The sequence below is a fragment of the Meles meles genome, chromosome 9 (assembly GCF_922984935.1).
Source record: "Meles meles chromosome 9, mMelMel3.1 paternal haplotype, whole genome shotgun sequence".
NCBI classification, from domain to species: Eukaryota; Metazoa; Chordata; class Mammalia; order Carnivora; family Mustelidae; genus Meles; species Meles meles.
In genome coordinates, this window is record NC_060074.1 from 91322556 (window position 1) to 91348030 (window position 25475).

The 25475-nt window shown below is 34.1% G+C and overlaps 1 protein-coding gene across 1 annotated transcript in view; it reads left to right on the forward strand.

The window, feature by feature from the left end:
• LRP1B (LDL receptor related protein 1B) overlaps window positions 1–25475 on the forward strand; it is a 2013404-nt gene that overhangs the window by 1892356 nt on the left and 95573 nt on the right. The window contains exons 75-78 of the mRNA XM_046019480.1: window positions 1359–1493; window positions 5039–5158; window positions 6776–7017; window positions 24925–25148. Coding sequence (XP_045875436.1) covers window positions 1359–1493; window positions 5039–5158; window positions 6776–7017; window positions 24925–25148 — 721 coding nt within the window. The remainder of the gene's footprint in view (window positions 1–1358; window positions 1494–5038; window positions 5159–6775; window positions 7018–24924; window positions 25149–25475) is intronic.

Consider the following 25475-nt stretch of genomic DNA (forward strand, 5'->3'; position numbering starts at 1 on the left):
CAATGCAACCTTAGAATGCCACTTAAACTAATATCAGTATGTATGAGGTGGGAAAGGTCGTTTTCACAGTGAGTACCCTTGTTTGACCTGAATCTGAGATCTCAATATCCAATTGCAGACTTTGTTATCAGCAAAGATATCTATATCCCTTAATATTTTATTTCATAAAATATAAATTTACTATTTTTTCTTACAAACAATGGTATTTAGTTGAAAAATAATAAAGGTCTTAGTAATTTATTCAGTATTTTAAGATTTTAATCCATTGCTGAGTTATTCTTAAAGAAGACATCATTGTTTAATTTCGTTGGAGTGTGATGCTATTTGAGTTATTAGGGCTTGGTTATTTTCATGTTTAATGTTTGGTATCTCATTTTTCATATTAAGAAAAATAACCAAACTTATGACTCTAATTCAGATTGCTTATAAAAGTCATAAAATCCTTCCTATTATGGGGTCTTTCACTTTTTTCTCATTTATGCATCCAAGTTGTTCTTCTCTGGGTTGATGAAGCATTACCTCCCACAATATGGCCACATATACCTCAAGGCTGAGGTGAAATTCCACTGGTGTACTTTAATTAATTATAAAATATTCAAGAGTCAGTGGGGATTAATAACCATTATAATTCTGATAGTTTTCCTATTTCAAAATAATTTGATATACGTAAGTAAAAAACAGATAATTCAAAATCTATTTTACAATAATGTTCCTCTCATTTATTTGTATCCTAAAATGTTTTCTGGAATGAGAGATAAAGCTATGAAATTGTAATTACTATGCTGGGAATGGCAAATAACACATAGTCTGTCGTAACTTGTATAACAGCCCTTGACCACTGGAGCATACTGTTCCTCCTATATATATTTTCAGGCTAAAAAAGTTTAAGAACTGATGATTTAGCCTACTTGTTTGAGTAACATGGTAGTACCCTTAATTGAATTCCTGAATACTAAATTTTGGTTAGCAATTAATGCCCACATCTCTGGGTAGCTTCTAGGAAACCTTTTGTTTCCTAGAGAAAGATATAGTACTCATACATCGTACCATTGTAATGATAATCTGTCATTAGAAACATTGACTCTGGACTTCCTTCCACAAGTAGTGTACTTCAACAGCTGTAAATACCAGCTACTGGCAGTTTGGTCTGAAACTATATTCAGTATAAATGGGCTCAGCTTTTTATCTGCTTCTATACTTTTATAAGAAATCATGACTTAGAAAGAAGGTCATCATCTTATAAATTCAAAAAGACTTATCTGTGGAATAATAAATATAATTTCAAGTTAAGAAAAAAGGTAAACCCCCACTTCAGGAATTAGAATCATATTAGTTTTGGTGGTATTTTTAAATCCTAGCTCCCGCTGAATATACCTGTGAAGATAATGTGAATCCATGTGGAGATGATGCATACTGTAATCAAATAAAAACATCTGTTTTTTGTCGCTGTAAGCCTGGATTTCAGAGAAACATGAAAAACAGACAGTGTGAAGGTATAGTACATTTCCTCAGCAGCTTGCTCTTAAATCTTTAGGTTATAAAAGACTCACAATGCTGTTAAATTGTAAGATGACATGGGATTGATTTTCATCAGATTGGTGTGTATCTAAGGGATACCGTTTTACCTACAAGAGTGAAAGTCCCTGGGGTCAAAAGCCTGTTTGTATGGCTAAGCTAACCATTTCTGAGACTACAAAGCCTTTTCTATAGCAGATTCAGACCTGCGGGAATTTCAATTGTACTGATACAACTTTGTTTTGAAATGCAAATAAAAAAAATTGCTGGTTCAGGAACAACTGGAGAATTAGAGACATTTCATCAAAGAGCATGTTTATGATGACCCACTCTCCTGAGTTGTAGCATTTGCAGTACTGCAATAGGCAGTTCACTCTGAGAGAACTGAGGGCTTTTGTCCTAACACCATGTCTCAAACAGTGCTTTATATTATCAAGAATGTCTTTTACAATTCAAAGACAGGATCTAAAGAAATCTCTATCAACTTACTTGAGATCATTTAAAAATTGAGCATGATAGGATAGCCAGGATCTCATAGTAAATTATAGGTAAATATAATATACATCAAAGCTTTAATGAGAGAGCCATGAAATACAGACTTATATGTACTTACTGCCAATATCTCCATTAAAATTCATATTATTGTGATTAGAGCCAAGCCTAAATTGTTTAAGTCTGGCTTATCTACTGTAAATTCAAGTTGTAAAATGCTTTCACCCACCAGCTGCCTTCTCTACTGTCCATGTCATTCTTGGATAAAGAAAAGTCTTTTTGTATTGTGTCAATCAAAATGAGATCATTGAAATGAATTCATTATATCCACCCAAAAGGGAAAGAAGTATGGCCATGTTATATTTACATACATTTTGAATTATATACTTGTTTGAATTACCTATGGCATTTTATCTCTCCATTAATATGGAGCACTGAAAACTAACAGCCTTCTCTATTTTTTTAAATATATTTTTTAAAGATTTACCTATTTGTTTTAGAGAGAGTGAGCAGGGGGAGGGGCACAGGGAGTAGGATAGAGAGAATCTTAAGCAGACTCCCTGTTGAGCATGGAGCCCTACCTCAGGACCCTGAGACCAGGACCTGAGCCAAATCAAGAATCAGACACTCAACCTACTGAGCCACCCAAGCACCCTGAGGTTTTCTCTATTTTAATTTAAGAAGTAAATTATTTCTCAAGGCTATATTATTTCTTTCTTCCCCAGAAACTTTCTATCAATTATGTATAAACACACACATACATACACACAACCTCTTCAAAATTTTAATTTCAATATCATTAATTTTCTAACATTTATTTATGAATAATGGGCTGAATTTCCTTATAAACTTAGTAAATTTAAAACTCAAAATTCTCAAAATTTTCTGTATTTTTAATTGTTCTATGTCAAATAAAAGCTAAAACTTCTCTCTTCATTTTAAGGTGCTACAAATCCAGTATTCTTTTTGTGCAAATTAATAACTTCTGCATTCCAATAAAATTTGTATTCTTATTAAAGGAAGTTTTGATAGCAAGGAAAAGCAATTTGATTTGGTATGGAGGAAAGGAAAGACATGGCTTTGATTCATAATTCAAAAAATTCAAATGCATTTGTGCTTTCCCTATATATAGCTCAAAAAGAGACTAAAAAATCACTATGTGGTGTTAGAGCCAATAAATATGTAAAAGGAATACAAATTATAGAAAACAGCAGAGAAGTGCAATGGATTAACAGTTGCTGTGTGTCAGGCACTGTTTTATGTATTGGACATGTGTGAGATTCTGCCACCCCTTACGAAAGCTCACAATATCAACATTAGTGTGTGTGTGTGTGTGTGTGTGTGTGTGTGTGTGTGTGTACTTTTTTTAAAGTAATCTCTCTTCCCAACATGGGATTTACATACCCGACCCTGAGATCAAGACTCAGATACTCTACAAACTGAGCGAGCTGGACCCCCTGGCATTAGTATAGAGATGAAGAGAAAATGGTGATTCTGGCCAATATAGGGCCATGTGAGGGATCCAAAATATTTATCAAATCATGTAGATTTTTGCTTATTTGACTCCATATCAAAGGAAAATGAAAGATCAAATAACATGCTGTTCAAAGTTACAGATGTCAAATAATCGAATGTATTTATTGTAATACTTTTTTGATGGCCAGGTGCCGATAAAATATATTTTGCTTTGTCCCTGGTATGGTATTCACTAACAATACAGCTTTCTTTATCTCTTTGTCCTATATTTCAATGAAACACAGAAATGAATTGTCATGATATTCACTAACAATACAGCTTTCTTTATCTCTTTGTCCTATATTTCAATGAAACACAGAAATGAATTGTCATGAGGGCCTAAATTCACCTTGGGCAAAGTATCATAGTAGAGACAAAAGAATCAAAAAGCCTGTGTTTGAGCTTTGCCCTTGTCATTGCAAGTGTCCCTGGGAAAGTCCTGATCTCTACCACTAAGGCTTCAGAACACAGTTGAGAGCTAAATGAAAGATAATTTTTATTGCTGCGCTTATTCTTAAATTTGCTAATTCAAAAGAAGGATTTATCTCACATATTTATTACATAATTAGGGCAACATGGAAAAAAAAAACAGAATTAAGCTGACTGAAAATAGAGAGAGAAAGTAGTAACTCACTAGAGTCACCTGACATCATTGCTGGCTCTGCATAAGCCATTAAAATTAGAGGCATGTGCTAAACAACAGAATGTTGCCTGTGATTTTTTAATTTATTACTTATAATGCACATGTATTCATTTATTTGTAGGCATTCAAGGTTTTGTTGCTTTTGTTTGTTTATTTCACATAGCCCTTCTTGTAACATTGTTTCTTTGTATATAGGAAGCCAGAAGTGTGTTACAGTTGTATCTGTATCTTCATTTTTTTGTCAGGAATTGTGTAACATGCAGACAAAAAAATTAATAATAATTTATGACCTCCAGGGGATGACAGTCAAGTAGGGGGTATGAATATATGACTACATATATGATATATAGTACATATAGTGCTGTAAGGAGAAACAGCCAGATAGTAAACAGCAGAGAAACTGTGGGATGGGTGTACGTTGGTGGAGAACAAAAAAGGTTTTATGCATGTGGATCTTGAGAGATGAATAAAAATTCTTTGGGTCAAGGTGGGCAAGGGGCTTATAGGACAGTATATTATATGTACAAATGTATGGAGGTAGGTAATCAGAAACAGTCTCAAAAGGAATCTTCGAGAAGCGTTTGAATGAATGAAAATACTAGGGAAGTTTGAAAGGGCTCTTTCAATGTGTTAAGTAGATTAAAAAGCAATGTATAAACAATTGATGAATTATTACAGTGAAACTATTGTAAAAATTGTTATGGTCAGAAAATATGACATAGCAAACCATATACTTGAGAATTTTAAAAGGACAATAAAAGAAATAGAAATAAGTTGAAGGAAGAAAAGTAAATTTGTCTTTTTTTAAATGTGGAAAGAATAGAAACAGTAATTGGAGGTATGATGATGCTATTTGGAGCTCTTCTCTTCTAGATCTTAATGAATGTTTGGTATTTGGCACATGTTCCCACCAATGTATCAATATGGAAGGGTCATATAAATGTGTGTGTGACCAGAATTTTCAGGAAAGGAATAACACCTGCATAGCAAAAGGTAAGGTTATAACAGTTATTTCAAATTCTATTATAACTGCTATAAATATCTTATGGTGAAAACAATGTTTCATATTATATTTTAGCAATAGCTCCATACCTGAAAATATAACAAAATCTCTTTTTAATATTGGCTAATTTGCAAAATTGGTTTGTTGTCATTCTTAATCTAATCTGGGATGATTTATAGACATGATTATCAAATATGTGGTTATTGTTAAAACCACTTTCATGTTTGAAAAATCTGTCAGAAGAAGGGGAAAGTTTACAAGCCAACATGATAGAATATGAAGCATCTTTCTTTATGACCTGCTCTCAGTGTATATGAAAAATATTATTATATAATGGATAAAAATAACAGTTTAAAGGGTTAAAGGTTAGCACTATAAGGAGAATGGAATTTTGAGTAAGAATTTAAAAGGTTTTGAAATAAAATCATGCTTTAATTCAGACATCCTTTACTTAGAAATATCATTTTTAAAACTTAAAAAAACAGGAATTTGGGACTTTTTTAGTTATGAATTTTCATGCTCTGGTTTTTACTAAATAATATTATAACAAATGTTAAGTTACAGGGCATGATTGGACAATATTAATAAAACAGTTATTACAGGTGGAAAACAACATGAGATAGTGGATTAAGGATGGGCTAGAGAGGTAAATGTACTTGAATTTGAATCCTAGCATTGCGCCTTTATGATCTGTGGCCTTGGGGAAGTTATGAAACTCTTTGAGCCTCAGTTACTCATCTGTAAAATGAAAATATGAATCTCTACTTCCTATAAGAGGAGGAAATAAATTATGGAAGTTGTAAAATAGTGCCTGCCATAGAGCAGATAAACATAACCAAGTGAGAACCATTAAACCCATAGGGCTGAACTAGATAGAATTCATAGTCTGTTTTTTCTAATTTGCAGATAGTGTATATATAATTCAATTTTCATGGTCTCATTAATAATTTATTTAATATGTTCACAATTCACTTTAGGATTTTACTTGTCTCAATATGCAAATGGCATTAGTATTTTATTATAGGTCTCAAAACTTTGGATTACAAGGATCCAGTAGCAAGATCCTAAATAATATTGACATGATATTTAAATGTAGTAAATACTGATATATTTTTATAATAAAATTAGAAGAATATTTGAGATATATAAATATTAGAAGGAGACTCTCCCCCTCTTAATTTTCATTTCTTAACCTAAGAAAATGATGAATTGGATGCATAAACTAAATGCTCAGGAATGTTTGAGGCTTAATGAGTACACAACACAACATGTGAATATTGAGGATCAAAGCATTAGAACATAATGTATTGCAATTTATCAAATAGAAATCCCTCTTTATGAAAAGGATATCTACCACAAATACCTAATTCCTAGCCGTAAGGTAAACTGTGTCTTGGGAAAACCTACATCACTAACTCTCATTAAATTTAGGTAAGTGTGTATTAGAAATAAGTCACAGAGACTATAGTATGGTACAAAGTTGGTTGATTTTTATTGAACAAGAAACTGTTAAGAATAATAATTCAATATAATTTAAAAGTACAATTATTGCTTTTACATTAGTTGAAATTTACTTTATTTTTGTATTTTATTATAATAATCTCCAGGCTCTGAAGATCAAGTTCTCTACATTGCTAATGACACTGATATCCTGGGTTTTATATATCCATTCAACTACAGTGGCGATCATCAACAAATTTCTCATATTGAACATAATTCAAGGATAACAGGGATGGATGTATTTTATCAAAGAGATATGATTATTTGGAGTACTCAGTTTAATCCAGGCGGAATTTTCTACAAAAGGATCCATGGCAGAGAAAAAAGGCAAGCAAACAGTGGCTTGATTGTAAGTAAATAACATTGACTATTTGAAGGCTCATACTTTTCCACCTCCCTATTTTTTTTTAATCTATCAATTACAATATCTGATTATAGGAGGTAATTAATATGTACAGTTATTTCTCCCAATATTCCCCCTATACAGAAATCAAGAATTTCCCTACTTATTTATTCTCACAGCTGCATATAATTTAATTGCATGATATTATGTTTTTCTTTAAGTACCTTTGCTTTAGCTATGTAAGAATGGTAATGAATAATACCTAATATTTCTAGTACATTTTATATTTTATATTATTTAATGTTATATAATGTGAGGTTTTTTTTCCATTATGAGATGAGGTTGGGAATCATTACTTTGGTTTCATGTTAGAAAATAAACTTAAAATATGCAGGGAATATTATTTCATTTTTAACAATATCAGAAATACACCACTCTTCTAGGGGAAGGGAGCAACTAAATTGTGTAACCATTTCTTCTGACTCCTGATAACTATATTTCAGGGAACATCTAAAACAGAGCAATATTATTTGCTGGTGTATGATGGACATGTTGATTACCATGGTTATTCCTTTTGAGCAAAATAAACTAGAACATTTGTTTAGATTTGTGCTTGTAGACTACCTTTTTTTTTTTGCTTTAGGGCATGTCAATTATTGTGTATTTTGTATTTTGTGGTAACCTGGGAGAAAAATGACAGATAAATGCTTATTTTTATGAGGCCCGGCCCATTCCCATACAACCAAAAAGTCAAGTGCTGTCACAGTAGGATATAATTGAATCTTTTATTTGAAAAGAATCAAAGGAAACTATTTGGAAGTCCTTACTATCCTTTGCAGTAGTATCACCCATAAAGATTTGAACTGCATGAATACCATTTGATAGAATCTGGAACACATTTTTATCAGGTAGATAGCTGTAATCTGGTTTTAATGAAGTTATATTACCTTTCTAATTCAGGTTAGATTAAATTCACTGTGAGAAAAATATATATATATATAATATCTCAGAGCTATTTCTTCAGCTCTTCCCCCGCCAAACACAGTGAGTATTACACAATACCTTTAAGTTACATAAAGAACAGTTCTAGGAGAGAGCCATAAAATTTAGTAGATCCTCTGCCTTCCTTCACTTACTCACTTGCTATCAGACTAAAAAGCTAGTTCAGTTTTGGCTAGCTTTAGCTTTCATTATCTGTGGATCACAAGTCTGCTTTGCAAAAACTTTGTTCCTAAGGTAACTGTTATTAATGAAGTTATAAAGAGTATGTACTGTGGAGTTACATTGCCTGGGTTTTTAATCTTGTGTATATATATATATATATATATACAGGAACTGTTAGCTATGTTAACAATTCCTGGCACATGATAAGTACTGTCTAGATGCTTGGTATTAATGGGGTGATGACCACAATGATGCTTCTGATGATGACAATGATAGTGTTGATAATTGACAAGATGTTCTTCTCTAAGATGCATATAATTACATGAAAATTAGTTACAACTTAATTTTCTCTGAATTTTATTATCTAAAAATACATTTTTCATTTGGTAGAATTTTTTTCAGTGAAAATTACTGGATAATTATTTTAGTTTTATCTGGGGAGATTAATAATTAATATATAACCAGTATCTTCTAGTGAACAAAGTTTATTTTAAACCTGAAGCCAAATTTGCTTACAGTTAGATAACTAAGTTTTTATTCTTATACATAGAAATATGTAAATGTATTTTTTTGTATTATATATACCTACCTGCATATATCTTATTTTTTTAAGATTTTTTTTTGTTTTGTTTTGTTTTTTGAGAGAGAGCAAACATGAGGGGGGAAAGGGTAGAGAGAGAGAAAAGGAGAAGGCGACTTCCCACTGAGCAGGGAGCCAGGACTCTGTGATCATGACTTGAGACCCCAAGGCAGAAGCTTAACTGACTGAGTCACCCAGGCTTCCCCTTATATATTTTAATTTTTAATTTTATAACTGTGGTATAGAGTCTTTTGTAAATGATGGCAAAGCTACTAATTAGTCTTTTGCTAATAGGATATGAAACTTCATTTTGTCTTTTTTTAAATTTAAATTCAATTAGCTAAGGTAATGGTAATGATTACATATGTTATATCTTCTAGACTTTGTTTTTCTGTCTCTTTTCACTCATGAATGACAGGATTCACTAGGAAGAAAGTGGGTAACACCAGCGTACAGTTTCTAAGATTCCATCATAGCTAATCAAATGTCAAGATTATAAGATTGGAACCTCTGAGCCATGAGTTTTAGGACCATGTTCTTAGCCACTCAGCATTCCATAGAAGTTCCAATCAAGGCATTGCAAACAAAATAAAACAAAACTTAAGGCTATACAGATGAGGGCAGTTATTTGCTTCCTAAATCTTTTTGTATGTAATCCTGATTCCTCAATATTATAAATATTGGAATAAGTCCATTCTTACATTCTTAATAACTAATATGCAGTCTTAGATGACTAATGACTCATTTATGGCCATGCAGCTAAAATGTAACCAAATTAAGACTTTAACTTGAAAGAATGGTTACATTTCTGAGTCTCAACTTACTTATCTCAAAAACAACTATAAAATTGAAGTAGAAAATTTCTAAAGCCCCTTCCAGATAGTAAATATATATGATTTCCAAAAGATGTGTGACATAGTTTATGTCTCTCTAGTTGTTTACCTGGACAATTTGTTTTTATTCCTCTGAAGTCCAGCCTATGGATAAAGATTGATTTTTTTTTTTACCCCCCTGAATTACTCTGCAATGTATAGTATCTTTTTTTTTTTTTTAATCAGTCCACCACCTAGCCATCCAGTAGTTTAATGAGCATACAATCTATTGCATCGTCTCAGTTTTGACACAATGCCAGGAATGGCCAGCAATGCCTGTACCAACAGATGAAAGACTACTCCAAACTTTGTTGTGAAAGGAGAGAAGAAAGCAAGGAGGTATTCACTCAGAAACGAAGACACTTTGCTCTTTACTCCGCTTTTATTGGTCCTTCAGGATAATCACAAATCCTTATCATTGTTTCTTTTTTTTTTTAATATTTTATTTATTTATTTGACAGGGAGAGATCATAAGTAGATAGAGAGGCAGGCAGAGAGAGAGAGAGAGGGAAGCAGGCTCCCTGCTGAGCAGAGAGCCCGATGCGGGACTCGATCCCAGGACCCTGAGATCATGACCTGAGCCAAAGGCAGCGGCTTAACCCACTGAGCCACCCAGGCACCCCTTATCATTGTTTCTTAATCAGAGGATGTTGACCTCGGGTTTCACTGAAACCAGGAGGATCTATTTACAGGAAAGATACAATGCTTGGGGCACCTGGGTGGCTTAGTCCTTAAGCATCTGCCTTCAGCTCAGGTCATGATCCCAGGGTTCTGGGATTGAGCCCCACATTAGGCTCCCTATTGGATGGGAAGCCTGCTTCTCCTTCTTGCACTCCCCATGCTGTGTTCCCTCTCTAGCTGTGTTTCTCTCTGTCAAATAAATTAATAAAATCTTTTAAAAAAATGTGGTATGCTAATTGCACGTTCTACTAAACAGAGTCTAAGGGACAATGAATACATCTCTTAGATCACAGGGCAGCCAGCAGTCTGAGCTAAGAAAGGTTAGGGGAAGGTAACTCCCCATGACATTCCAGTTACCGAGTGATCATTCAGGGTTTGGTGCTCCAAAGGCCTACACCCTTCTCGTAAACCCTCTGTCACCCCCAGCAGCCTCTGTGTTAACATTTTAGCAAGCCAGGTATTATGGCTGATTCCATGCTCTACATTAACCCCAAAAACACAAATAGTAAATGATACTGACTTGAGAATTCCCCACCCTGGGGAAAATGAAACTCAAAGATTTTTCCCTGAGCTGAATACGGAATGTCGGTTTCCATTTCTGAATCAAGAGGTGAAAGAAAGAAAAATACAAAAATCAAACTATGGGTACATTAGTCAAATTCCCATTATCGGTGAACCAAATGGAAGAAGTTAGCCAAGGGATAATAGGATGTCTTGAAAACATGTTCAGAGAAACTGAAAATATTGGCATATTTCCATTTCAGCAAAGTGTAGAAAGTATGTTGTATCAGAAGTCAGAAAAATATTACTCAGACAACTAAATGTTAACTGAAGTCCATTCCAAAGGAAGGTAATTTTCAATATGATCTTTTTTTTGGAAGTCGTGGAGGGAATACTCTTCTGTAATCTGTGAAAATGGCTTGAATACTAATTATGATTATAAATTTAAATTTCAAGTACAGTCTAAGTTATTTATAGATAGAAATGCTTATGATTTTCTAGCCCCCTGGGCTATACAAAATGGATGGATTTTTTTTTCCTTTAAGAAAATTAAATAATTTAAAACTTAAAAGGCTGACATGATTCAATCTATATGTAAAGCATAATGAGATTTCTGAATTTGAATTTTAGTAGTCAGAACAGAATATGAAAGCATTATACAACAATTGTACATACTTTCTGGCAATTTATCATTTCTAGTATGAAATGCTGTACAGCAAAGTACATGATGACAAGCACTATAAAATAGGTCAATGCTTGGAGAAATGCAAATGATTTTAAAAATACAGATTAGATTTTTACCATTAAAGAGCTAAATATTCCAGAGCAAAACAAATGGTTTATCTGATCTACCTAATTTTGAGAAGTGAAAATGAGATACCATTTTTGGCATATTCTCTATTATGCAAAAGAGGGTTTCAGAACGAACATGCTTATAGTTTTATTCATTAATAATCATATCTTTTCTTCAGTAAGTTGATTAGGCAATTATTTTTCCCTGAAAGCTTTTAAGAAATATCCAGCTAAGTTTTATGTAATAGGTTTCCATCCTTAATTGGGGTCCTAGCTATAAACCGCAAACCCCCATATATGTGTTTGAGTGTACATCACACACACACACACACACACACACACACATACATGCACACACACACAAGTGCAGAGGTATGCATGTGTGCTCACAAATAAGTTTATGTGTGTATATGTGTGTATACAAGTTTTGTCAAAAACAAAGTCTTATTTTAGGACATTGGAAACTAGTAGAAATTGATAGTTTCTTTTTACATTTTTTAATTTATTATTATAAATTTATGGTAATCTTTATAACTTTACCTTAAAATTACCTACACTTGCTTGTCAAGAATACTTTTCAAACCATCCGAGTTTATTCACACCATTTAACAACAAAAATCATTTATTATGATTTCTTTAGAAAAAAATATACAACTATCAAATCATTAAGTTATTGACATTTTGTTACTTGATTATTGCTGATTGCATATGACAGGCATTCAACAACATACGTTGATTGGCATTAAATGGTTCTGTAACAGTTGTGATCAATATTTAAAGTTTTATTGAACATAAATCTTGTAGGACTACATAAAACATAAGATTCCACAATTAATAATCCTGAGGATATTATTGAACATATTGTACAGCATTTTAAGGTGAACCAGTCAAGTTTTTCATTCATACCCAAAGTTTTTTTTTTTTTTTTTCCCTTTTTATTTATTTATTTTTTTTTTCAGCGTAACAGTATTCATTCTTTTTGCACAACACCCAGTGCTCCATGCAAAACGTGCCCTCCCCATCACCCACCACCTGTTCCCCCAACCTCCCACCCCTGACCCTTCAAAACCCTCAGGTTGTTTTTCAGAGTCCATAGTCTCTTATGGTTCGCCTCCCCTCCCCAATGTCCATAGCCCGCTCCCCCTCTCCCAATCCCACCTCATACCCAAAGTTTTATTTAAGAAATTCTGTTTGTTATGTTTAGTGTTGTGTTCCTAGGATACAAAACGATAACAGAGTCTTATTCTTATGATGCTTATATTCTGGGGAACAAAGACAAAGTCAAGTAAACTCATAAATAAATAAATACCCCAAATTCCAATTTTGAAAATTATATTGAAGGAAATACAGAATGGACCAAGAAAGAAAAACTCAGATGTTGTAAGACCTCTTTGTATAGGAATAGGGAGGGCACGTTTTGCATGGAGCACTGGGTGTTGTGCAAAAGCAATGAATACTGTTACGCTGAAAAAAATAAATAAAATGAATAGGATGATCCATAAAGGCCCATTTAAAGAGATTTGAGCAAAGACCTAAAAGATGAGGAGAAAGTAATGTCATCTTATTTATGTATAAGACAGCTACTTTACATTTATATAGAGAATGGATTTGGTGGGAGAAAATCTGGAACAGAAAGAGATCACATAGGAGGATTGTGCTCCAAGTTGGTGCAAAAAGAGTGGAGGTTACAATATTATAGTCTCAGTGAAATGGGATGGAGAGAGTAGAAGTTTAACAAAGTTTGCAAATAGAATGGATGTAAAAAATGAGTATAGGAAGGACCTAAGACCTAGATTTTACAACTTGATGAATAGGGAAAATAATAAATTCAGTCATGGTAAATCTGAGATCCAAGTGAGGGGTTGTAATAAATCCAAGTGAGTTGTCCAACAGTCAATGGTGTATTTAAGGCTTGATCTTAGTCTCTGGATTAGAGATTTTAAGGAATAGAATAGAGGAGATGTCTATAACCATGAAGCCTGACTAGATTACCAAGAAGAGAGTACAGGTGACATAAAGAAGCACTGGAACCAAACTCTGAAGCCAGATTAAAATGACAACAGTGAGTGGGAAGTGCATTAGGAGAATAGAAGAAATTGTAGTGTCACAGAAACTAAGATAGGAGACAATTCTGAGAAAGAGATTGAGGTTATATTTCTAGCACTGCCAAAAGATCGAGTAAATGAGGACAAAGAGGTGTTCAGTAAGTTTTCTGACATATTAATTAAGGACCTTGATAAATACTGAAAGTCACAGAGGAAGCAGACATCAGAGAATACTCAGTGGTTCCACATCAGTGGTCCTCAACTGAGAATGATGCCCCACTGAAGGGGACATTTGGCAATTCTGGAGATATTTTTTATTGCCACAACTGAGGTGTGCTGCTAATCTTTGGTGAGTATAGTAGAGGCCAGGGAGACTGCTTAGAACTCTACAGTACAGAGGCTAGTTCTATATAACAAGGAAAGATTCTGACTGAAATGTCAGTAGTTGAGAAACCATTTTCTACATAGTAATATCAGTCTTTCCAAACAAACTTTAAGTAGATCTTTTGTGTCTGTTACATCATTTTTTAAAAATTTTTTATTTTAAATGGGTTTTTTTATTTCTTATTTTTTATCAACATATAATGTATTTTTATCCCCAGGGGTACAGGTCTGTGAATCGCCAGGTTTACACACTTCACAACCCTCACCATAGCACATACCCTCCCCAATGTCCATAACCCCCTCCCCCTCTCCCAACCCCACCTCCCCCCAGCAACCCCCAGTTTGTTTTGTGCGATTAAGAGTCACTTATGGTTTGTCTCCCTCCCAATCCCATCTTGTTTCATTTATTCAATAATAACCCTGAAATAGAAAATGATTCTAAGATGAGTCACCGATATAGTTATTCTTTTATTGGTCTCTTACTTTCTCTCACACCTGAGTCTTTTTTTCTTCATCCTTTCTCCTTCCCTCTGAATACTAGAATGCATGTAGACCCTGACCTTGATCCTCTTTTCTCTATCGGTCTCTCACTTCCTTCTAAAGTTTATATAGTTTAATGGTTTAACATGTACCTGCATGCTAACAACTACCAAATTGTTATCAGGCTCTGTTCAACTGCTTACTTTGCTTTTTTTTTTTTTGAATTTTTAAAGAATTATTTATTTATTTTAGAGACAGAGAATGCACTTGAGTAGGGGGAGGGGCTGAGGGAGATAATCTTTAAGCAGACTCCCCAGGGATAGGGAGCTAGAGGATTTTTAAAAATGTGCCCAAAGTAGCATGCCTAAAAATAAACTTCTCATGATTGACACAATCTACTTCCCCAATCTCATTTAATGGCAAACTAAATTTGCTCAAAATAAAAATCTTGGAATTACAAGGAGCCCAACTGGCTCAGTATGTTAAATGGTTGACTCTTGGTTTTGGTTCAGGTCATGATTTCAGGGTGCTAAGATTGAGCCCCGCATAGGGCTTCTGCACTCGGCAGAGATTCTGCTTCAGGATTTTCTCTCCCTCTGCCCCTGCACCCCCAAAATAAATAAATAAATATTTTAAAGAATCTTGGAGTTGCTATTGGTCCTTCTTCCTTCATAATTCCTAAATCAGGCTATCTTGTTGAATGCACCTTCAACATATTCTAGGAGCTAACTACCTTACATCAGCTTGACTTTAAGTACCTACTTTTGAACCACTATCATTTTTCTTCTGATTTAGTGCAGTAGCCTCCTAGCTGATCTTCTTACTTTCTTACTCACTGCACAGTTGCCAGAATGCATGTTCTAAGACATAAATGAGATCAAAGATATTTAGTGGTTCCCCATTAGAAAAGACAAATTTCTCATGTCTTGCAAGGGTTTAAAAGATCTGGTCTCCTCTCTGACTTCATCTCCTATTAATTTATCCCTTACTCTTCTCCAGGGATGCTTTGATATTTGTAAAACCCATCATACCTATTAATGTAAGGTCTTTCCTGAAATGTTCTCTTGGCCTAAATGTTCTTAGGTTGGATATCCTGTATGGCTTAATTCCTAAATTTCTTCAAGAATTTGCTCAAATGCCATTTACTAAATGCGTAGTGTATTGATAATTGCAATCTACTGTTCCACTCCCACCCTAGATCCTCAACACAATACTCTTTTTTTTCACTCTCAGTGCATATATTTGTTAAATTTCTATATCATTTACTAATCTATTATATTTATTATCTACTATGTAACTTTCTTTGCTGTAAGTAAATTTGGATAGCAGTTATTTTTGCTGTTTTAGACATTACTATATGTAATCCTCACATCTGGAATAGGATCTGTCATAAAATAGGTACATAATATTTTTAAAGAATTAAAAACAATGAATTAATTGAAAATCTTTGGTATACATGACCATAGTATATTGATCTTGAAAGTTATACTTTACAATTTATTCTTCTCATCCTTGGTATTCAATTCATCACAAGATCAAATATCTTTATCTCCAGATATATCCCATTTTTATCCACTTTTGTCTCATTAAAACTTAGATTACAATTCCACATTTTCATTTCTGAAATCCATTGAGTAAGTCTCCTTTGATTATCCTGTATCTACTTCTTTTTTTTTTTAAGTTTTTTTATTTATTTATTTGACAGACAGAGATCACAAATAGGCAGAGAGGCAGGCAGAGAGAGAGGAGGAAGCAGGCTCCCCGCAGAGCAGAGAACCCGATGTGGGGTTTGATTCCCAGGACTCCGGGATCATGACCTGAGCTGAAGGCAGAGGTTTTAACCCACTGAGCCACCCAGGCACCCCCTGTATCTACTTCTCATCCCTAGTCCTAAGCCATTCTCCACACTGTAGCCAAAATAATTTTAAAATATTAATATAATCATCATATCTCTCTCACTTAAATCTTCCCAATGGATTTCCATTGAATACGCATTGGTTTATAAGCCTTTCTATAATATTGCATCTCATTTACACCACACCCTTCCCTTGCCTTACACACCTATGAACATATATCTATACCCACAAACACTTATTTTTTTCCTAGCCATTAAATACACCATATTTAATTTCCAGGAATGCAGCTTCATTTCAGAATCTTCAAGCATGATCTTTCCTTTGCCTCTCTTAATTATCCTGGTAAACAGAAACTCCTTTATTCAGAAGACATTGTTTTCATTATCATTGCAGTCATTAACATTGGTCTTGCTTAGACATTATAGCCTACATAAACTTTTCTTTTTGTGAGTCTTTCAAAATTGAACCAACTGTTACTTTTTGAAGGGACAGGCCACAGAAAGATTGACTGTCATCTAAAGAATGTCAGTCGAATGGCTAGGAAATTCCTTCAAGGTGGCTTCATGATTATTCCAGGTTTTGTTTGGATCTGGGAACTGGAATGGTAGGGAGTTATAAGACAGTAGGAAACTAATTTTAATGAAGCTAGCCAGAAAATGATGTATGAAACTCAGCATTATGTATTATTTACACACACACACACACACACACACATGCACGCAAACATACATACATATTTACAATCTGAATATATTTGATGTAGGCGCTACATTGAATTACAAGAGCCCAATGTATTCAAGTATATAACATACAGTGTTACATAAGTTTTAGGTGTACAATATAATGAATGATTCAACAATTCTATACATTAGTCAGAGCTCATCACATGATAAGTAAACTCTTAATCCTCTTCACCTATTTCACCAATCCCCCCTACCCACTTTAGCAACCACTACTTTGTTTTCTATGTTTAAGACTTGGTATTTTTTTTTCATCTCTTCTCTTTGCTCAACTGTTTTGTTTCTTAAGTTTTACATTTGAGTGGAAATCCTATGGTATTTTTTTTTTTTTACTCATTTCACTTAACATTATATACTCTAGATCTATCCATGTTGTTGCAAAATCTTTTTTATATCTGAGTAATATTCCATTGTATATATACACCACATCTTTTTCCATCCATCTATGGATGGACACTCAGGTTGCTTCCATATCTTGGTTATTGTAATAATGCTGCAATAAACATAGGGGCGCATTTTTGAATTAGTGTTTTAGTTTTATTTCAGTAAATGCACACTAGTGGAATTACTGGATCATGTGGTGATTCTATTTTTAATTTTGGGGGGAACCTCCATACTGTTTTCCACAGTGGCTGTGCCAGTTTGAATTCCCACCAACGGGGCAAGAGGATTCCTTTTTGTCCACATCCTTACCAACATTTGTTGTTTCTGGTGTTTTTGATCTTAGCCATTCTCACAGGCATGAGGTGATACTGTAATTTTGATTTGCATTTTCCTAATGATTCGTGCTGTTGAGCATCTTTTCAGGTGTCTATTGGTCATCTGTATGTCTTCTTTGAAAACGTGACTGTCCATGTCCCTTGTCCATCTTTTAATTGAACTATTTGCCATTTTGATGTTGAGCTGTGTAAGTTCATTATGCAAAAGCTCTTTATAAGAGCCAAATTTGTACATAAAGAGCTTTTGTGTAAAGAACTTATACAGCATATGCATATATATATATATATATATATATATATATCCTACTTAATGATTTTGGAGATAGTATCAGCGTTTGCTTCTGTAATTCTTTTTCTATGTGTTTATTGCTATCTTAACTCCCTTCTTTATTGATAAAAGATTTATCCAATAAGGTCAACTTCTTTTGTCTCTTTAAGTCATGGGCTGCAAACCAGCTATACGGGTAAAATAAATGAGTGATTGACATAACATTAGGGACACAGGAAAGAGGTACATGCCTCTTGTTCCATTAAATCAGGAGGCAGCAGCTAATTGACTCTGTTATTCTGGAATGTTGCCTTGCTTTTTATATACTATCTTATATATCCTTAATTTTTAAGAAAAAAAAATACCTTGTCTTTTTTTTTCTTTACATTGTTGGTTTTTGATATAATGTTCAATGAATATTTAGTAAATGCTAAAAAAACCCCTTGATTTTAAGGTTATATCTTAATTTTAAACTTAAAATATACCTAAAAGTTTTATTTACTTGAATTTATTTTTATTTTTATTTGTTTTTTAAGATTTTATTTATTTATTTGACAGACAGAGATCACAAGTAGATAGAGAGGCAGGCAGAGAGATAGAGGGAAGCAGGCCCCTGCTGAGCAGAGAGCCTGATGCGGGACTCAATCCCAGGACCCCGAGACCACGACCTGAGCCGAAGGCAGTGGCTTAACCCACTGAGCCACCCAGGCGCCCCTATTTACTTGAATTTAAATTTAGTTCTCAATCTACCATTTTGCAATCTCTGCTTTCAGATAGCTCTGCTTCCCATCTCAAGTGTTATGCTTTTTTAAAATTTTAAATGCCAGAAGACACCTTTATTCCTTACTTCTAGGTCACTTGCATAGGGGATGATGTCAAAATTGCTCCCATAAGTACCAAAAATTTTTCACATACTAATGCATGAAAATTCACTGTTAACATTAGATACATCCTTAAAGCTATGTAAAATGAGGGTTAATTGAATGGTTAATATTTTAAACTGTTATATAATTTAATGTTTAGAGTCTGAAACATTTTACAGATAATCTAATCCAAAGCCTTTATTTATATATCACATAATTTACAGAGAAACTAGGATTAGGATTTATACCAAGTTTCTGCTTCCAAATTTAATGTTCTTTTTAATCTTCCATATTTTTTTACCTGATAGTGTGAAGGTTTTCATAGCCAGTTTTGCTCTTTTCTTGGAAGGGGGAGTGGTAAAAGATGAATAAGTTTAAAGAACACTAAGTATGCTAAAAGAAAAGAAAAGATAAAGTCACATTCAATTTTTTAAAAATTTTTATTTATTTATTTTTTCAGCGTAACAGTATTCATTGTTTTTGCACAACACCCAGTGCTCCATGCAATACATGCCCTCCCTATTACCCACCACCTGGTTCCCCCAAACTCTCACCCCTGCCCCTTCAAAACCCTCAGGTTGTTTTTCAGAGTCCATAGTCTCTTATGGTTCGCCTCCCCTTCCAATTTCCCTCAACTTCCTTCTCCTCTCCATCTCCCAATGTCCTCCATGTCCTTTGTTATGTTCCACAAATAAGTGAAACCATATGATACTTGACTCTCTCTGCTTGACTTATTTCATTCAGCATAATCACCTCCAGTCCCATCCATGTTGCTACAAAAGTTGGGTATTCATCCTTTCTTTCTTTCTTTCTTCTTCTTTTTTTTTTTTTAATAAACATACAATGTATTTTTATCCCCAGGGGTACAGGTCTGTGAATCGCCAGGTTTACACACTTCACAGCCCTCACCATAGCACATACCCTCCCCAATGTCCATAACCCCCTCCCTCTCTCCCAACCCCACCTCCCCCCAGCAACCCCCAGTTTGTTTTGTGAGATTAAGAGCCTAGATGTCCATCAGCAGATGAATGGATAAAGAAGATGTGGTATATATACACAATGGAATACTATGCAGCCATCAAAAGAAATGAAATCTTGCCATTTGCGACAACGTGGATGGAACTAGAGGGTATCATGCTTAGTGAAATAAGTCAATTGGAGAAAGACAACTATCATATGATCTCCCTGATATGAGGATGTGGAGATGCAACATGGGGGGTTAGGGGGAAAGGAGAAGAATAAATGAAACAAGATGGGATTGGGAGAGAGACAAACCATAAATGACTCTTAATCTCACATTCAATTTTGAGTCTATAATCCAAAGACAAATGTGGTCTTTTTAGAAATTGTCCAAGAGTTAAATAGTTTCTTTTCTCCCCAAGAAGAAGTTTGTTTGTTTGTTTTTAATTTCATTTATTTATTTGACAGACAGAGATCACAAGTAGGCAGAGAGGCAGGCAGAGAGAGAGAGGGGGAAGCAGGCTCCCCACCAATGCGGGGCCTGATCCCAGGATCCTGGGATCATGACCAGAGCTCAAGGCTGAGGCTTTAACCCAAGAAGCCACCCAGGTGCTCCCCCTCCAAGAAGAGTTTGTACCAGGTGGACATGGTCTTAAGTTAGATAACTAGAGGTTTAAAATTACCCAGATTGAAATAATCTGTGCTTCAGAATAAATTGTAGGTAGTAAGCAGAGATTTCCTTCCTGAAGTGTTTTAGGAACTCTTACACATTCTATCTCCAAATATAACTTTTTCTTGACTCTTTTTGGATTTTCCCATTGCTGTATGAGCTTCTAGATTGAAATAATATATATCTACATATCTTATAATATTATTAAGCCATATGATTTATTAATGTTCAGAATTTGCATAGTCATTTTATTTCTATTTCCTGGTTTATGAGAATTTAATATGATTCATATATTATGGGCCAAGAGTGTAAATAGCTTTTTCATTTAGTGAAATGAAACACACACACACACACACACACACACACATCTTTAGAGTGGCTTTACATCTTTGTTTTAATAGTATTACTTTACAGGATAATTAACTTTAGTAAAATAAACCAAATTTTCTTTTCTTAGATGAAAAAATAGCATAAACAAAATATGTGACTACTTCAATCTACCCTCATGTTAAACATATTTTCCTAAAGTATATTGTTAACTATAGGAAATTTTTTTTTTAAAAAAGATGGCAGCATTTCCTTGGTTCAAATGCTTGAAGTCCCACTTCATAGGTTTTCCTCTTTCCTCAATTTAAATCAAATGTCTCCAGTGACTTATATCTTTAGTTTCCTGAAGCTGGAATTGTGACTGATACCTTACAGTCCACAGTTGTAAAGGATTAGTAGTTTGAAGTAGTAACCTCTAATTTTGTTACAATCAAGATGCCAATTTTTCTGTAAGATTTAAGTGTTTCATTCATTGGACTAATATATCTCCACAAGGAAGAATGCCTCAGGCCTCAAAACTTTGGCTGTGTATTTAGAGAGCTTATTAGGAAAGAAATCATCTGTCTGGAGAAAGCAGTCAAAATGTGTCTTCCACTTTGTGCAACAAGATGAGCAACGTCTTTTGTTGTCAGGGTAACCACTTGCCTCTACAGTCTCTTCAATATGACATATTTCATTAGTTCCTCTAGCTCATAGGCCTGTCTAGTAAGCTAGCCAAAAGGGCAATGAGAGTTTTATATTTTCTTTTTCTTTTGAATCTGATGTTTGTTTGTTTTGTTTTGTTTTTCACCTCTTTGGAAGCAAATGGCTTAGCTTTCCCATTTCTATTGTCCCATGTCAGACTCCATTCCATGCCCCAGAACCTCAGTTTACTTTTACTTTGCCCTTTTGTACTCAGCTGTTTGATTTTGAACCTCTCCATAAATTCTCTTTTTATTGTATCAGGATCCAACAGGAATTTCTACCTTCCACTCCCCAGCCAGCATCCATTTAATACTAGAGTCCCTTTTATATGTCTAATACTATTCACAATCCTGGTCAAGCTATGGGCAATAGAGGGGGGTATTATTTCATTCCTATGGAGCCCATTATAAAGGGTGATTTTTTTTTAAAGTTTGTATTTATTTATTTGACAACTAGAGAGAGAGATTACAAGTAGGCAGAGAGGCAGGCAGAGGAAGAGGGGGAAGCAGGCTCCCTGCTGAGCAGAAAGCCCTATGCAGAGCTCGATCCCAGGACCCTGAGACTATGACCTGAGCCAAAGACAGAGGCGTAACCCACTGAGCCACCCAGGTGCCCCTATAAACGGTGATTTGATACGATATAAAGGGTGATATGACTTTGGTCATAGTTTCCTTGACAATAGGAGCATCCTGTTTCTTTCTTGTTATTGTTCTTTTTCTGTTCAGTTCTTTTCTCTTCAGTGTTGAGAATCATTGGGCATTTGGCATGTTGTGAAATTGATGAAGATGAACATCGGGTAACATCTTCACCCTGATGCCACTATTCTCTGAGAATCATCTTGTCACTGATGATTTACGTCCAGAGGTTGAATTTATCGGGTGTGGCATCCTTTACTCCATGTTCTAACTACTTTAGTTGATACCGGAATGACATTGGGGATTTCTTGATCAGGGAACCAGAGAATAAATGTATAGATTTAAATGACTCCATCGGTATCTCTTCGTGCTTCGCATTGGAAAGTAACATTTTTCCCTTCCCCTAAGCTGTATTTTTTACCCTAGTAATGTGACATAAATCTGATTTATCCTTCTAGAATTTGCCATTAGTAGAATCTTCACAAACCTGCGTACTTGACAAAGTATCACTTAATCAATCTTCTGAATGTTCTATGAAAATAAAGAATTTGGGTTTTTAATTGTCCACAGTCCATGTGTATCAGTATAGAATGGAAAGATAATCAGACATTTTTTTTTAGAATGAGTAAAACAAAATGAAAATCCTAAATTCAAAAATTGGAACTTTGCATGGAATTTGTCCTATTTTAGCAAGGATATTATTAGGATAAGAAATCATGTGTATATATTTATATCTGATAAAGGGAAACTAGGTATTTTTCAATACTCATGCCAGATAACCAATATCATATTTTTTTGCATGCTGAGGGTTTGCTTTACTAGTGTTAGAAGATGATAAGTATACTCCAATGAACTCTAAACAGCTTATAATGGTTATTTTCTCCATAGTCTGTCATATTTATAAATTTATGACTTACCCTGACATGTCCATGCCATTTGTTCATATATTTACTTTTAAACAGTGCCAAATCGGGGAAATTACGGTTAATTTAAATACTGGAACATTTGAAAATAATTTTGTGGTTTAGCTAGGACAAATATTTATGTTCTGCCAACCTGTGACAATTATTTATATTGTGTTTCTAAAGCATATTGTATTGCAGAGTGCTTTTTGTTAAACATCACTGAGCTATCACTGGGGGAATGGATAGTATATATTGTTAGAGTTGAGAAATAGGTAACTATTCATAATTTCAGTTTTTAAATCAATATGTGAAAGGACTGATAATAAAAGTTGTTAGGAATTTCTATGGGTTCTGCATTTAGTTCAGGCCGCATTTTCCTTCCTTGAGATCCCAGTAATCAAACAGCAGGAAGTGGCTTGTAATTCTTGTTTATTGACATCTCATGTTCTTTTTTGAGTTTAGCTTCTCTTCTTTTAATCCAAGTCCACTCACTCCTTCAGTAAAATTTGTTCACTAGTAAATTCACTCAAGAAACTATCATGTGTTAAAAACCCTTATTTCCACTGGTTGCCAGGTCCTAATGATGCTCTTACACATTGACCACATGTCTAGTCATAATCACCTTCAAGTAATTGTTTCCATTCGTGATATAATACCCCTGGGTATCCTTTCTCGCTTTTGGTTATGCACAATAAACCTGACCATGTCAAATTAATTATGACACTAGTTCCTACTCGAATTGTCCAAGTTAATTGAAGGGCACAGAGTGTTTGTTATTTTCCTCACTGTTTATTTGCAAAGAACTTCTTTACTTTTCTGTCTTACAATAACTCAATAATACAATATAAAGCAGAAAATCCAAGCTTGTGCATTTAATATAAATGAGACATATTGTAACTTTCCTTAAAATAAGTTTAAATATAGTACCTTTCTAAATGTGTCCATATTTACTAATATTTTTTCAATTTTTAAATCAAATTATATATGGTGAGAATGCAGAAAAACTGGAACTTCCTTAAATTGCTTAAGAGAGTGTATATTGTTAAAAAAAAACTTTTTGAAAAAAAAATGCTAGCAGTATCTACCCAAGCTAAGTATATGTATACCTTAAGACTCACCAATTCTATTCCTTGTTAAATACTCAACAGAAATGAATTTTTGTATCCACCAAAATGCATGTACAAGAATATTCATGGCTTCAGTTCAGTGGCCTAAGGTTATAAATAATCCAAATAGATATTATCAGTAAAATGGTGAAAAAACTGTTAGTTTTTTAAAATGAAATACTACCCATCATAAAAAAGTATTAGTAACTGACATATACAACAGTATGAATGAATTTCATACATACAATGTTGAATAAAAGAAATCAGAAAGAGAACAGTATGATGCTATTTATATGGATTTCTTAAACTATTCTATTTTGTTAGACATCACAATTATGGTTAGTCTCAGAAGAATCCTGACTGGGATAAGTCACAGGTGAACAATCCTGACTGGGATAAGTCACAGGTGAACTGTCTACAATTCTAGAAATAGTCTAACAGGATGGTGTTTATACAAAGGCAGTGATAGGTTAAACTCCCATGAATATTGCAATTAGATTTGTGGAAATTATAATACCTATAAAAATTAAGAATAAAATGGAACATTTTAGATATTTTAAAAACCTGTGTAACAACACCTGACCATGTTGATATTATTTCCATACAATATTAATGCATACAGACCTCCCCTCCACCACTTTGCTTTTGAAAATACTGTGGTGTTGTTTTGTTTTCTTTCAGTGTCCTGAATTTAAAAGGCCCAGGGACATTGCAGTTGACTGGGTTGCTGGAAATATTTATTGGACTGATCATTCTAGAATGCACTGGTTCAGTTACTACACCACTCACTGGACCAGTCTGAGGTACTCTATCAACGTGGGACAGCTGAATGGCCCCAACTGCACCAGACTCTTAACAAACATGGCTGGAGAACCCTATGCTATCGCCGTAAATCCTAAAAGAGGGTAGGTTAACAAGTTGGCTATTTATATTTCTTGATAAGCATATCCATTTTTAGGGATTTTTTTCCCACCTCTTCTCTTTAGTTTTCCTTCTGTAATAAATGTTCAACATATAATAGATTCACAAGACTTCTACAATTTCCTCTATTTCTGTACAAGAGCATGAACTTTTCACACCAAATCATAGCACAAAACACATGTTTTCCTGAAAACCTGCTGCATGATATATTCTATGTATGTACGTGTGTGTGTCTTATGTGGACATTTCAATAAACACATAACCAATATGGTTAACCTAAGACTGAGTTTTCAAGACATTAACTATAATAT